At 31.9% G+C, this 14,545-nt stretch overlaps 2 protein-coding genes and 1 long non-coding RNA gene across 8 annotated transcripts in view; 1 reads left to right on the forward strand and 2 right to left on the reverse strand.

Annotated features, from left to right (window-relative positions):
* Positions 1-502: 502 nt before the first annotated feature.
* On the reverse strand, positions 503-13,011 carry LOC118266900 (tumor protein p63-regulated gene 1-like protein). 4 transcript variants are annotated; one of them, XM_035580520.2, is made up of 6 exons: positions 12,683-13,011; positions 12,131-12,347; positions 9,909-10,085; positions 7,784-7,894; positions 6,202-6,335; positions 503-5,910 (listed from the first exon to the last, which is right to left on the reverse strand). In XM_035580520.2, exons 1-6 carry the CDS (start codon positions 12,882-12,884, stop codon positions 5,708-5,710), a joined length of 1,044 nt encoding a protein of 347 aa, XP_035436413.1. In that variant the 5' UTR covers positions 12,885-13,011; the 3' UTR covers positions 503-5,707. The 4 variants fall into 4 exon arrangements, with proteins under 4 accessions (XP_035436413.1, XP_035436412.1, XP_035436414.1 ...); XM_035580519.2 differs by having other exon boundaries at positions 7,757-7,894; positions 12,683-13,010; XM_035580521.2 differs by having other exon boundaries at positions 7,757-7,894; positions 12,797-13,009.
* A 94-nt stretch (positions 13,012-13,105) lies between these two features.
* LOC126912175 (uncharacterized) overlaps positions 13,106-14,545 on the forward strand; it is a 44,151-nt gene continuing 42,711 nt past the window's right edge. Inside the window, exons 1-2 of the long non-coding RNA XR_007706804.1 lie at positions 13,106-13,343; positions 13,449-13,535. This is a non-coding gene — a long non-coding RNA (uncharacterized LOC126912175). The remainder of the gene's footprint in view (positions 13,344-13,448; positions 13,536-14,545) is intronic.
* The window catches only part of LOC118266850 (uncharacterized), a 35,677-nt gene continuing 34,789 nt past the window's right edge, over positions 13,658-14,545 (reverse strand). For all 3 annotated transcript variants that reach the window (XM_050703046.1, XM_050703047.1, XM_050703048.1), the window contains one exon: positions 13,658-14,450. In XM_050703046.1, coding sequence (XP_050559003.1) covers positions 14,333-14,450 — 118 coding nt within the window. In that variant the 3' untranslated portion in view covers positions 13,658-14,332. The remainder of the gene's footprint in view (positions 14,451-14,545) is intronic.

Here is a 14,545-nt window from a genome sequence, read left to right on the forward strand (position 1 = left end):
CAACAATACACCGGACACAAATCTACTAACTACAACTTGTACTGTTGGAAATTTCAAAAACTGACAATTTTATCATTCACTTGATCTAAGAGGCAGTAGGTGTCTGAGTATTTTGTCCTGACTGGGTGAAAGATCGACATTATTAATTCACAATTCAATGAAGATAGCTATGTACAGTAGAGTTTTAGTAAACACAAAAATATTTGCACTTTCTATGACACTGTCAAATGTCAATGTGATAAAATCAAAGAGTATAAAATTCTCAATCAATATTTTTTCAATGAGGTTACGTCCTATTCCACCTACTTGTTATCATTATGCTAGACCGATCGAATATCTAGAACTAAAATAAACCGGGGCTCGGCTCGAAAAGCGGGTGTAGGAACGGGGTGGTTTTTAGTCAGTAAGAGTCTGACACTCCCTTTCGCCTCGCCCAAGGTGCGAGAAGTCATTGGATGATTTTCCCCCTAAAAAAAGAGAACTACAATAAAACTACAGCATATTATGATTTGAATATTTATTAGTTAAAGATAATAAGACAAACTTCAATGACACAAAGTATACGGATACACAAACAGCAACATAACTATTTATATATTAATTAACATTAGTTTATTATGTATTTCGTTAAAGTATACTTGCTTTCACAACTTAAATTAGTTTTCTAGATTATACTAATTGTTAGAACCATGAATTATTATGATTGTAGGCCTAGAGCAATGTATTAAGTATAGGAGACAATTACTATACCGGTTTTAATTCTCATCAGTAAATTTTAATATATGGGACACGTAGTTTTGTCTCTTATAACGCTGATATAACGAATATGCAAAATTGCATGACGTAAAGTTATTCGATAAAACCAACCAGTTGGATTTTTAATATTCTCTTGTCACCCCCATTAGTACTACTGTATTTGGTGTGTTTAATTAATTATTATTTCTTAATAATGAAATGAGTAACATCGGTATTTAACCCCTTGTCTGTCGGTATATAAGACACAATAGAAAACACATTGTGTTTCGCGTAGATCTGCGTTCCGACAGACAACGGGTTAACCTTGAACTTCTACACTATGATTCGGCTGTAATTCAATATAATTTTGAGGTGAAATGAATCTATACTTTATTCTTGGAATTATAAGGTACTTTATTATTTAAGAATGTGTTTTGTTTCATTGTCTGTGACGTTAAGAACAATACTTTTGTAAGTAACGTTTAATGTTTGTTACGTGACAAATCTGAATTTTACCATTTTAAAAAGTGTATAGCAACAACTTGACAAGATGTGATGCTTTTAAACTCAACATCAAACCCTTTAATAAATGATGCATAGGTAGATGTTAATAGTGCCTACTTTATATCCTGTATGTATTTATTAGTTTATCAACGTTGTAGTGAACAAATATCAATACTACTTATAGTAGTAACAAGCGAAAATGATCGTTACGATACACGAATAAGATTGAAAATGACTTTATTAATGAGATATTAATAACAATTACACACAATTACAGAACAGTCGCTTCTTACATATTCCAAAAATATTATTTTAAACTACATTTATATCAGACCTTGAAACAGCCAATATTATTATTTTAAATAAAATAAAAGTGGAATAATATGCCAAATGAAATGTCCTAATAAGTAGTTAAACAAATTAACTATGTATTTTTTACTTCACTGTCTCAAAAACTAATTTCAACATTTTAAACAAACTACAAAACTATTTACACAAACTTAAACTTTATAATATGTTACATAAATATGTAAAAACTACATAAATCTATCTATATAACTGTAACAAAATAAAATATATTTGAATAAAATAACATTACATAAATTAATCTGGTTACACCATATAAGGTTTACATAAACATTGGTATAATACATGACATGCATAAAATCACACTTTTTATGTCAGTAAGGGTGTTTTTAAACGGGCGATATTTTTCTGCAATATGTAACTGTATAGTGTGGTACTTCGGTTTTCTGTGAGGTCATGGTATTACTCCAATCGAGCAGGCCCATTCATGCCGAACCAAGGCTCTCCGACACTTAAAATTTGCTGCGTATGCAGAAATATATTGCCTGTTTAGAAGCCCCTATTATAATGTTCACTTTTCGCCAGGCTTGTTATAAGTTCTATAACTTTAGAAAACTTATCGTATATTACAACTGACATACCTACACTTTGAACAGCATACAACATATTACTAAATAAGTAGTAAGTAGCTAACATAGACCCTCTTTAGAGTATATATTTTTTATTTTATTAATAGAAAATACTATAAGAAAAAATGAGAAGCAATGTATCCACGAGTTAATACAATTTCGAGTCTAAAATAACCCTCTTGATATTTAAAACACTAGCTCTCTGCTCTCTAGGCTTTTTTAATATGCTAAACCACGTAAACCGTTAGATTGATTCTTAAAGTTCTTTTCAATTAATATAATAAAATAACATACGCAACTTAACATAAAAATCACATAGTTTCTGAGCAACATTTACACTAAGCCAGTACTAAATAAAGTAATATCTAAATATTATTATGTTATTGGAAGATGAGCTTATATTTTCACACAACAAAATCTTGCCTTTCATTATAACACGTATACAATAATTATTATATGTATATATAACGTAATCTTTCGTAAGTTAGTTAGGGTTAGCATATTTTTTTTAAATATAGCAGGCAAACGAGTATACTGATATTACTGATCACTTACAATTACAATAGAGAAGTCACCAGTGCGTTACCGGAATTTTAATAAAGAATACGCTCTTTCCATTAAGGTTATAAGTATTCTGCCGTGTAAAAGTCTTCAAGACGACAAATTTTAATTTTTATTATCGTGTTTAAAATCTGTCTAGCATCTAGGTATATTTTTTTTACTATTATCAACTTATACTCAATTAAATTACGAAAGAATATTAAAAAATAACAATAGTGCCACAAAATTAACTTCAGCACAGAAACAGTTCTCGCTACTAATTTCTTCAACATGTTTACAACTAATATTATAATTAATTTTCCAATTGAATACTGATCATTTTACTGCAAGTAGCAGCTTTTAAACTACACATACATCACTATTTGTAAAGAGTTTTCGCATATTTCCAGTTCAAGCGTGTATGCTGCGTCGACGTTGCGTATACTACGCATAGTTAGTACGTAAAAACGTGCAACGAGCGTACCAACGCTAAACGTCACAGTTTAAAAATTAAAAAGATTGTTAGTAACATTAAGTTCTAAATAGACTATCATGGGTTTTCATACTCCCAATGACTTTCAATATTGAACTCTATGTACACTAAGATTTAGTCTCAATTTACCAAAGCGCAAACGTCTTTTCTATACACAGAGTGTTGCAAAACTCAACGACAAACTTTTATCAGATGATATACCTGCTTATGATTGGTGAAAAGAGATAGTCATTGTAATTTTTATTACAACAAAGAAACGACTAAGTATATTAATAAAATTAAGGCTTGACAATTGACTCGCCTCACAATATTTTTCAAGTATAAGTAAGTATTTTATAGATATTTACTATATTAAATCAATAATTTTAATTTATGCAAAAGCTACGATCAGCTATTTTATAATCTCGTTCTAATTGTCAAACATGTTCCTATCTACGTTCATTTTTCAAGACTAATTTCTTTTTATTATGTTTTCATAGATAAGAAGAATTCAACAATATTTTTGAACAATAAAAATCAACAATTTGATCGCCTTAACGTTATAATTTGAATCTTATTAATATGTATTATAAATACGAAAGTGTGTTGTGTGTCTTTCTATTACGTCAGGACAAAGCGTTTTTTTTTTTATCGTTGTGTTTAGACATTACTGAAGAACATAGGAATTTATTTCTTTTGAGCACGAAATGAGCACGAAATGAGCGGGCGAAATCACCATTTCCGCTTTTAAATAAAGGTATTTTAATCAACAAGTAATGTGTGTTAATTTAAAAACAACATTAAAACACAAAATCTAGCCAATTACTCCTCGGGGGAGTAGGCAGATGCACATACTAGCTGTAACACACACTTTATACCAATAATGTAATTAATAAATCATAATTATGTATAATATTATTACTATAACACAACATCGAAAATATAACTAAAGTACTAACGGTATTAGTTATCACAAACAATGCTCTAAAGCCAAGTATTTAGGTCTAAATTGCTTCAACGATTAGCCCACATCTAAATGCAACTGGCAATTTAAATGCTGAGGTGATTTACTGAGTGTTCTTGTCTGTTTAAAATGCGGTAAGGTCTCATGTCTTTACTGGTGAAGCAGCGGTGTACATGAATTACTGACAATTTTCGCCAGTGTTTATAATGATAGTGCGCAAATTGGCATACTGTACAAATCATATACTTCGAAAATCAAATCTAACTAAAAATCATGGTTTACTCACGTAAATTAATGGAGAAAAGCCTAGCGACGAAGTTGTCGCGTCTGCGCACGAGTCAAGAGTCCCTCTGTGACTCGAAATTAGTAGAGCTTTTCTCTATTAATGTACGTAATTTCATTTAGTAGGTATGTCTCACGATAGTTATTATAAAAATAAAATCAAAATTATTCTTTTATTTGCTTAATTGGGTCTAAATTGTCATAGCAATTTCATTCTTACACACGCTGCTAAACTTGAGTTGAGTAAAGGAACCGCCGTGTACAGCTTATGTATTGATAAGATACGTTAAAATATTTATTTATATAAATGCATATTAGGAATTTGTTTAAGACATTACCGAACCACTTTCATTAGCTAGACGGGCGACTTGAACATTTTTTTAACACGTTAATTGCTACAAAGGACGCTTAGCGAAGGATTTGCCTTCAACAGTTTTCTTTCGGCAATTAATTCTTTAATGACCTTGAACTGCTATGAGCTTCTAATAAGCTATTTGGCAAATACTCACATGCATTCACCAAACACAACACATCACAATCAGCTTCGTTTTTTTTTTAATTATTTTATACTTATTAAGGCTTAGAACATACGAATTTTTATGTAATTCAACAATTTAATTTTTATTTGATTATTAATAATATTTATAATATTTATTTATTAATTAATAAATCGTTTAGTGGAATCTTGTTACATTTATATTGTATTTTCAAATGATAATTACGTTACTGAAATATTTAGTTACAGTTAACTAAAAACATATAATAGAAAACAAAGAATATGTAAACAATATACCTAAGTACATAATGTTGAGCTTTCTAAATCTGAGATTCAGCATCGAGCATTTTTTCGAGAACCGTTTGTTCAATCAATAGAAAGTCGCCCTTGTTAAAAACACTGAAAAAGCTTCTTCAATAAACATAACAAGATTCCGATCTTTAATGCCAAAAATGTACTAATGAAATGCATTATGACCAGATGTACGCCTTTATCATGTATACTTTTAATAAGCCTATGTTTGGCTATTCGCCTGGTAGCATACTCCAAGAACAATATATTCATTGGCAACTTCAAGGTTAGGACTTAGGTTGACAGGTAGTATAGTCCAATACAATGTCTGTCAATCACTGTTTTACCGACCAATGAGCATCTCAAATAAATTTCATTTCAGTAGTACATTTCCAGTTATATTCGTCTACCTACCGCCGTCCAGAGCCACACGAGCTGTGTACCAGTTCACAGCTTTATAAAAAGTAACCATTGAGATATACCTTTACTTAGAAGCTGAATTTCCCTCGGACTTTGAAGAATCCCATGCTAGTCTTGTTGTGTAGTAGTGACGTCACTCCTACGTAACTCTGTATGACTATGGGGGAATGGTGTATGCAGCACGCTGATGACGTCATGTTTTCTATCGCCCGTTGAAGCTTTGTTGCGAATGTTTCCATGTCGTATGTCGCTTTTTCTTCTGGACCGCCTTCTGTAATGGAAAGTGACGGGTATTTTATTTCACGTATTTTCTAAAATTGTGAGCTCATACTTTTTTTAGGTGCAAACAACTATTGCTTGGTAATAATCGAAATTGAAATGTTTTAATTATGTGTTACTGCCACCTCAGTAACTGTACAGGAGGGCTCAGAGTCATGAGCAACAAAAAACGCGACCAGCGAAGCCAGCTGTTTGATTCAAGAATGAAACTCGTTGTATTGCACTCACAAAAACTAATAAACATGGTAAATATCTCGTTTTAACTTCTAATGACAAAACTCACCTTTATACCAGAAGATGGGATGTGATGCGAAAGTGAGGAAGGGCACATCTTGGCTGAACGGGTTCCAGACGGTCTTCAATGGGATGGGCTCACCCTTGTTCCACATCAGCCGCACTCCTCGGAGGTGGCGCTCTCTATATAATAAACATGTATTAATTATTACTTATTTTGATAATAGGCATCAAATATTTGGTTCCCGTTAGTTGTGACTTGTGAGTAATAATTACATTTATAATGTGAAAATGCCTTTTTAGTAGGCAATATGGTGCTTACCCAATTTGTTATTAAGATTTAAAAGTCATTGATCAGAAACTAGGGATTTGATTTTGATTACAAAAAGAAATATAGAAATGTTCAATGTGTCTTTCCTAACTATTGTTTCTGAGATGTCGATATCAAACATCAGTAAAATATAGAATTTGTACTGGGAATCAAGCCCAGCATTATGTGCTCAATAACTTATGTATATTGGGTTTTTTCATGATAGCATCAATTTATTTTTAAAGATAACATCAATTGTCAGTAATTCATATTAAAATTTGGGTGTCCCAATAAATTATTTAGGTTAAAAACGAATTTAAAATTGAAATTAAAATACTTAACTAAATAACTTAGTACTCTAAATACTAAAATAGCATTAATGAAGCTACACACTAGTGACATGCATTTAACAATATTAATACAAAAACAAAATGTAAAGTTACAGCGAAAATTAACAAAATCATAATGACATTATTAGTCTAGCATTATTTACTAACACAAAATAAAACAGTTAGGTACCTACATATTAATTAAAACATTAGCGTCTTTGAAAAAACATGCAATTAGGATATTAGATTATATTTATGCATCCCACACCTCGGACTACCCTGTTAAAATAATATCAACGCGCCATTCCCCCAAAGGTTGCTAGATATCGCTTTTAGCGATAAGGCCGCCATTGTACCCTACTTATGCTACCTATGTAAATTGTTATTTATCTATCTATGTATGCATTTAGTCCATTAAAGATACCCAGTACTAGTCTACTAGTCCTAGAACCTTTCGATTTACCGGCTATTTGCTATTTTACCTTTCGGTTCCTTCCACAACTGGAGAAGTAGAGGCCAGAGTATCGACGAAGTTGAAGCAATATAGGCCTCACATATGTTATCTGCGGTAGTGTTAAGAGCGGGAAATGTTTAAATTAAGAATTCCCTGACCACTCTATAAATTATTTTATCAAGAAGTATTAATAAAAAAGATTGAGTACGCCTTGTACTTATAAGGGTTAGGCAGAGGTGTAAAACCGAATTTTCACAAATTATGTTAATTATCCCATGTAATGGAGAATGAGCTTTATTTACATTTTTAGTAATCCCAGTTTACATTTCGTGTACATAATATAAATATAATGCTATCTCATTACTAGACAAGCACTACAAAAAACTACCAAAAATCACTTGAAATTAGCTGCAGACTAATGTAACATAAATGAGTATCAAAACAAGCTTAAGCTACGAAAATAACCCAAAAAAAGCTAGGAACATGTGAGTCCTACAGCAACAGAAAGTACCTAGGTTCAAAATACTTGGGATCGAACAGTTTACTGTTCTGGTGTTCAACTTCTTCGTGGGAGGGGCGCCGACAGAGACGGTCGATCACGCAGTCTTTCACGACCGTCGTTACCCCCGATGCGATGCCGTTCAGGCGACTGTCCACCAACACATTTGTTAGACAATATTGCAGATGAGTAACACCAGTTAATAACCTCATTCTAAATTTGTAATATAACCTTATTATTATACATACTTATAATATTTCATATCTTATCTAAATGAATAAAACAAAACTGTAAAAAACACGATCATTTTCTACTAAACTTCTAGACCCATTTTGATTACCGACAGTTTTTTTTGTAAACATTTCCTAAATTGATTTTTATCGCTATGAGGCGCGATCGGTTAGCCGTTAACGTGTATAATATACCTACATATCGTAATATCGTATCGTGTATTGTACCTACTTAAAACATTTTTTAACAACATGTTTTACCAAAAAAATAAGCGGCGTGACGTTGCCGCGTCTGCGGTCGCTGCTAATGATGAAGAGTCCCTCTGTGATTCAAAACTAGTAGAGATTTTCCCAATACTTTTACGTGAGTAGACTGTTTAATGTTAAATGAATAACTAATGGAGACAAGCGTCAATACTATAGTTAATTTAACCTGTGACTGTACGAGTATGACGCCATATTACATTACCTAAACAATAACAATACACTACATATTTTTATCAAACAAATGTAGGTACCTACGTACCTCGTTGATTGTTTTCGATAAACAAAGAAAACAGTACCTAACATGGAATTTTATACATGTCGAATCAAGTCCAATGTGTAAATACACATTGTTTATAAAACCACTTTATTTAGATACCAACATAATCTTATTATTTTACTTTATATTCTAAATATCTTGATAGGTATTACCTAGTCACCGTATTTAATCATCTTATAGGCTTCAACTCTCTATAAAAATAATAATAAAAGATTTTTTATTTCAAATACCATAGGCATTTGATACGAATTATTGGAGATCACCTTTAAAAGCAAGCAATTGCTTGTGCTAGGACATTCCGCACTTCTACTTATATGTCTATATCTCGCCTTATCTAAATACCAAAACTAAGCTATCTAAGACAGTATACTGACATAAACCTGATAAATATCAACACGTCATAGTTAAAATACAGTACTACGTCATCTGGGGAAGACCCCAGAGGGTAAGCAGAAATGTAAAATTTTTGAATAACTACTAAACTTTCAATGTCGACCTGTCTCTTGTATAAGGATAAATATATTTTTTATATAAATCTTCGGGTCGATTTCGATCGCGGTATCCAGTCTGTCTAACTAGATTAGTCCACTACTACGCTGGAGATATTATAATGTATAAGTGTGTGCGCAAACAATAGTGCACTCTGTTCCCTCACTCTCTGAACGCAATGGGACGACAGACCGACACGACAAGAGAGAGGTCAGGCGCAGAACCATCGCCTTTACGTGCTTTCTGAGACACGGATACTGTTTACATATAGCAAAAACTGCGTGCTATGACTAACACGACCTAATATAATACTTTCTATTTCCATGCATAATAACTTGAAGATAAATGCTAGTTGATTGTATCAAACCGTTAAATTATGTTGTTTATTATAATCAGTGGAATCGATATACAAAAACGTTGAAGGCTAAACTAACGACACGCGCGGGTTTTTCAACGCGGCAAAACCAGTTCTTCTTTAAACAAAAACACAAGCTTTCTGGCGAACTTTACACTGGTTCATACATAAACAAAATACATTAGTTTATTTTATCCTTCCTCTTTGTTTTACCACTGAAAGAATGAAGTAAAAAATTCTAACAGTTAATACATCTAAATAAATAGAGAATTTCGAGATATTGTTGTATTGTCTACAAAAGGAAAACATATGGACAATAACCAAATAACTACCTTTTGTTAGACTTCCAATCAATTATATTACTATTTACACAGAATATTTTTTTGTTATGTATGATCCACCACCAAACCACCACAGTCAAGTATATGCTTTTATTTTAAAACCGATTCTTTGATTTTCTTTCACCTATCCTTTTACCAAGTTACTCAATGTTAGCACAGTACATTTATTTCTTCAAAAAGATAGTAAGATAAACAGAATACTCACGGAACTAACGATGACGGAGGATAGACCAGGTCCCCAATAACAATGGTGTCCAGGTCATCCAGGTATGTCTTCTTGAAGTCCAGCTGCTTCATAGCTATGAAGTCATATTTGATGGTCATCACCAGTCTTGAAGTTAGAAGGATAATCCTCTCTTTTTCATTGTCCCATAGGGTTATTCTGGAAGTTTTTGGAAAAGTAGTTTTAATTTAGGGTTTGCTGGAACTTAGATCTAAGTAAGACATGATATACATATTTTTTGTCCCATTTGTCTAAAGATGGTCAAGATGTTCAATTATTTACAATGACTCATTATTTTTCAACTTGTATCAGATTAAATTGAGCCTTAATCCTTTTAAAATCTAAAATGACTATAAAGATAAAGATAAAGATAAAGATAAAGATAATGTTTATTTGCATTAACATGAGTGATATTACATATAAGGAATACATGCAATGGTGGTAGAATAGGTATATGAGCTACATGTTATGCCGTCTAGGCGTACAAATATTTATAGTTTTAAACCTTAAGCATACAAAGAATTATATAAAATTATTAAACTTAAACAAAAACAATGTAAGATATTCCAATTATAAGTAATCACAAGCAACAAAAGTTAGAAATTAATAAAAAATATTATATTATTAAATTATATTACAAAATTATTAAAAAATATCAATTATTAAAAATCTAATTTATCATTTAAAAAATCTTCTAAGCTATAATAACATTTCTTATACAACAATTTTTTTAGTTTAGTTTTAAACAAATTTAAATTTAACTCTTGTATGGATTTAGGTATTTTATTATAAACTTTAGGACCTAAACATATTATGCTTTTGTGCAACAATGCAGTTCTAGAGGGATGAATGCAAATGTTATTTTTGCGTCGATTTCTGACATGATATTCAGACAGACGCGGAAACAAATGTAGATTATTTCTGACAAACAATGCAACTTCAAGGATATATAAAGATGGAAGTGTTAAAATTTTGTGTTTGGTAAATAGCGGCTTACAACTATCCATACTTTTTATTCCGAACATAGATCTAATGCAACGTTTTTGTTGTTTGAAGATAATATCTTTATGAGTTGAATTTCCCCAGAAGATTATTCCAAACCTAAGTACTGATTCGACAAGACCGTAATATGCTGTGAGCAGAGTTTCCGTGCTGACTGTAGGGGCTAACTTATATAGGGCATATGCTGACTTACTAACTCTTTTACTTATTCCGTCAATATGATTTTTCCAATTGAGTTGCCTATCAATAGTTAAACCCAAGAATCGAGTTGTATCTACTTCTTGGATAGTATACTCGTTATACATTAGGTTAACCGGCAATGAATTTGTTATGTTTTCCCGCTGTTTAAAGTGCATTATACTAGTTTTTTTAAGATTAATTTTTAAATTATTATTATTAAGCCAATCAATTATATTTGATAATGAATTATTAATTTCGAGGTTGTAATTATTTGGATCTTTACATTTTACAGTTATTGTGCTATCGTCAGCAAAAAGGACCATAGGTTCTGTAGTTGCCGACGGTAGGTCATTTATGTATAATAAGAACAGGAGGGGACCTAATACACTACCTTGAGGAACGCCATAACATACACTACGCTTATGAGATGTAAATATCTGTTCGCTTTTAGTTTTTGGATTAAACTTTGTTACTTCCGTTATTTGTTGACGATCTGTTAAATACGACCTTATTAACTCCAATACATTACCACGTATACCGTATGCCGAGAGTTTGTTGACTAAAATATTATGATCTACGCAGTCAAACGCTTGGGACATATCGCAATATATAGAACAGACAGGCAAGGTTCTGTCTACATGTGTGTATACATTGTATAAGAAGTCGTATACTGCCATGTTTATATTATTTTTTTGCCTAAAACCCTTTTGATTATCACATAAAATCTTATGTTTTTCTAAATATCTATTGATTTCAATATAAAAGTATTTTTCAAATATTTTAGAGAATATAGGTATTAAAGCTATTGGTCGGTAGTTCTCCATTAAAAATTTATCCTCTTTTTTATGCAATGGTTTTATTATGGTAAGTTTTAGGTCACTTGGGAATATATAGGTCACTTGGGAATATATAATTATAAGAAATTTATTGCAATTATGACTTTGTACAAGCTAGTGTTATCTTCCATTGAAATGTTGTGAAACATTATTAGGTAGTTAGCCTAAAAAAATCTAAAATCTTACTCAGTCAGCAGCCAGGATCCTAAGTACTCTCCATCTTCAGGGAACAGCAGAGCAGTGATACACTCCTGTATGGCAGTGTCCACCACTCCCTTGCGGAATGTAAAGAAGTCTTTGATATTCTCCTTGTCAAATGGCACATCGTAACGAGGGAATACCGCTTGAATACCTGTTGCTTGCTCTGATGCAGGATTCACCTGATCCTCGGACCCGCGAGCATCTGTAGCCGGAGACATAGCCATATTATAGACTGGGTGTGTATTAACTAGGCAATAACACTGACAGTAGCCACCAATCACCAGTTATCATTGTCACAATCTTGTTTTTATTTATATAACACCTATTTTTATTACTATTCAATTAAGTAATGGAAAATTCAATGCTGTTACGGGAATTATATAGGTATGTTGCGCCAATATTACCTTTTATTAGCATGTTCCATTTTTAAACACGAAACATTTGGAATTTTACTGACAAAGGTACAATTTTTACCTGTGAGCCAGAAAAACATAATCCAACAGGAATGTGGCAAAGTATACTATTTTCAAAACATACCGGCAAAGGAAGACGTAGAGGAGGTCAAAGAATTTGCACCAGACAACACTGAGGGATTTACACTAGATGGGGGTTTCCTTCGTCCCAAATTATCCGTATTATTAGTAGGATTACTTTCTGAATTCTCCGCCACGTTCGTGTCCGTCGACAGCTGCAAAGTACCGCCGCGGAACTCCAAATCTTCATCTAATAAATCACTCATTATGTTTTTGTATACTTTTATTTACTCAAATCACTGTTTTCTTTATAAATAATAATCGCTCTGCGTAAATAATAAAATAATCGACCGAAGACGAACTGTGATAAGCAACGTCAATGTCAATTACGTTTCGATTCACCGCCAACACCAATTTGTGTATTGTTAAGTTGGCTTTAATTTTTGTTAATAAACAACACACAGTGAATATAAACTTCCGAAAAAGATATTCAGCCTTTTAAATTTGTAATCAAAATGTAGAAATGAAATTCAAATGAAATTTATTAAGAGGAAATAAGTGTACATAGTATCGATGGAATAAAACTAAACGGCAATGCGCATTCTGCTCAAATCAAAAATGGCGGTAAATGTAAATATTTGAACTTAGAAGTTTGTTTTGTAGAATGAGTGCAGCTTTGTGTTGAAAATTGCTGAAATTGTTATCAACTATTAAGTTATCTTAAGGTAAGAATTTCATTCGATGTTGGTGCAAATAATATATCGGTATCATTAATTTGATTGTAAAAAAATACTAAGAAAAGCTTTGCTACCTACTTTCCACGTCAATAGATTGCGCGATGTCGCCGCGTCTGCACACGCGAAGATGAAGAGTTCCTCTGTGACTCGAAACTAGTAGAACTTTTCTCAGTATATTATGTGAGTAAACCATTATTTTTAGTAATCTGATCGTTAACGGTTATTTTCCACAACAACTACTTAGATAAAAGAATCTTTAAATAAATGAATATGTTTTGTAGGTAGTTTAATTAAAACAACAGTTATAAAATATTTATTTAAGAGAAATTTTATTATACAAAAATAATTGTAACTAAACAAGAAATAAGTTTTTATTACCTACTTTCTGGCACATGATTTCAGTGTATGGCAAATTGATATAAATTGGTACCTTCTAACCTAACAGGGAGGTACATTATATTTTCCATAGTGTAGTCACTATTTTTGCTTATGAAGATTGTCAAAAATACACTTAAATAATAATCTAAAACTGTACAGCTATACATATCTAATTGAATATTATAATACAAAATACATAACATTACATAAAACATACATAAATTCGTGTAAGAAATAAACACGGATTTTTTAAATCCTTGCATTTTCCAATTTAACTTTTTAAACCTTTAACCCTAAAATGCAAGGATTAATTATTTTATTTAATCAATCACTCAGCTGTCAAAAGCTTTCTGACAGGTGAGAGATTTGATTTGCTTGAGCCTTATCGTAGAATATAATTACATACAAATACATATTACTTATTTTTATACATATAAATCAATATACAAGTAAATGAGCTACTTCGAGAAAACAAAGGAACTGCCTTATCAAGGTCATTGACCTTTTTCGTCATGTTCTACATTTATAACGAGGAAAACTATTAATGAAATAGTTTTTTAATGAAGTATATCTTCGGAAGCAGCTCAATATTGATCACGTTAGTAACAGCTGCACCGGTTTGCAGGGCAGCGTGGCGGGTACACGATACACTGGTCCATGCAGTACACATCAGCTCCCTCGCGACCTTCTAACTCTCCAGTGGCCTCGCATACTTGCCTGAAAAATAAAACAAAAAAAATGTAGGGTAGACACAAAAAACAATTGCATGTAGTTTCGGTACTTCAAGTTGTTTATCATAGATGTCGTTACTT

The sequence above is a fragment of the Spodoptera frugiperda genome, chromosome 23, assembly GCF_023101765.2.
Source record: "Spodoptera frugiperda isolate SF20-4 chromosome 23, AGI-APGP_CSIRO_Sfru_2.0, whole genome shotgun sequence".
Classification (NCBI taxonomy): Eukaryota; Metazoa; Arthropoda; class Insecta; order Lepidoptera; family Noctuidae; genus Spodoptera; species Spodoptera frugiperda.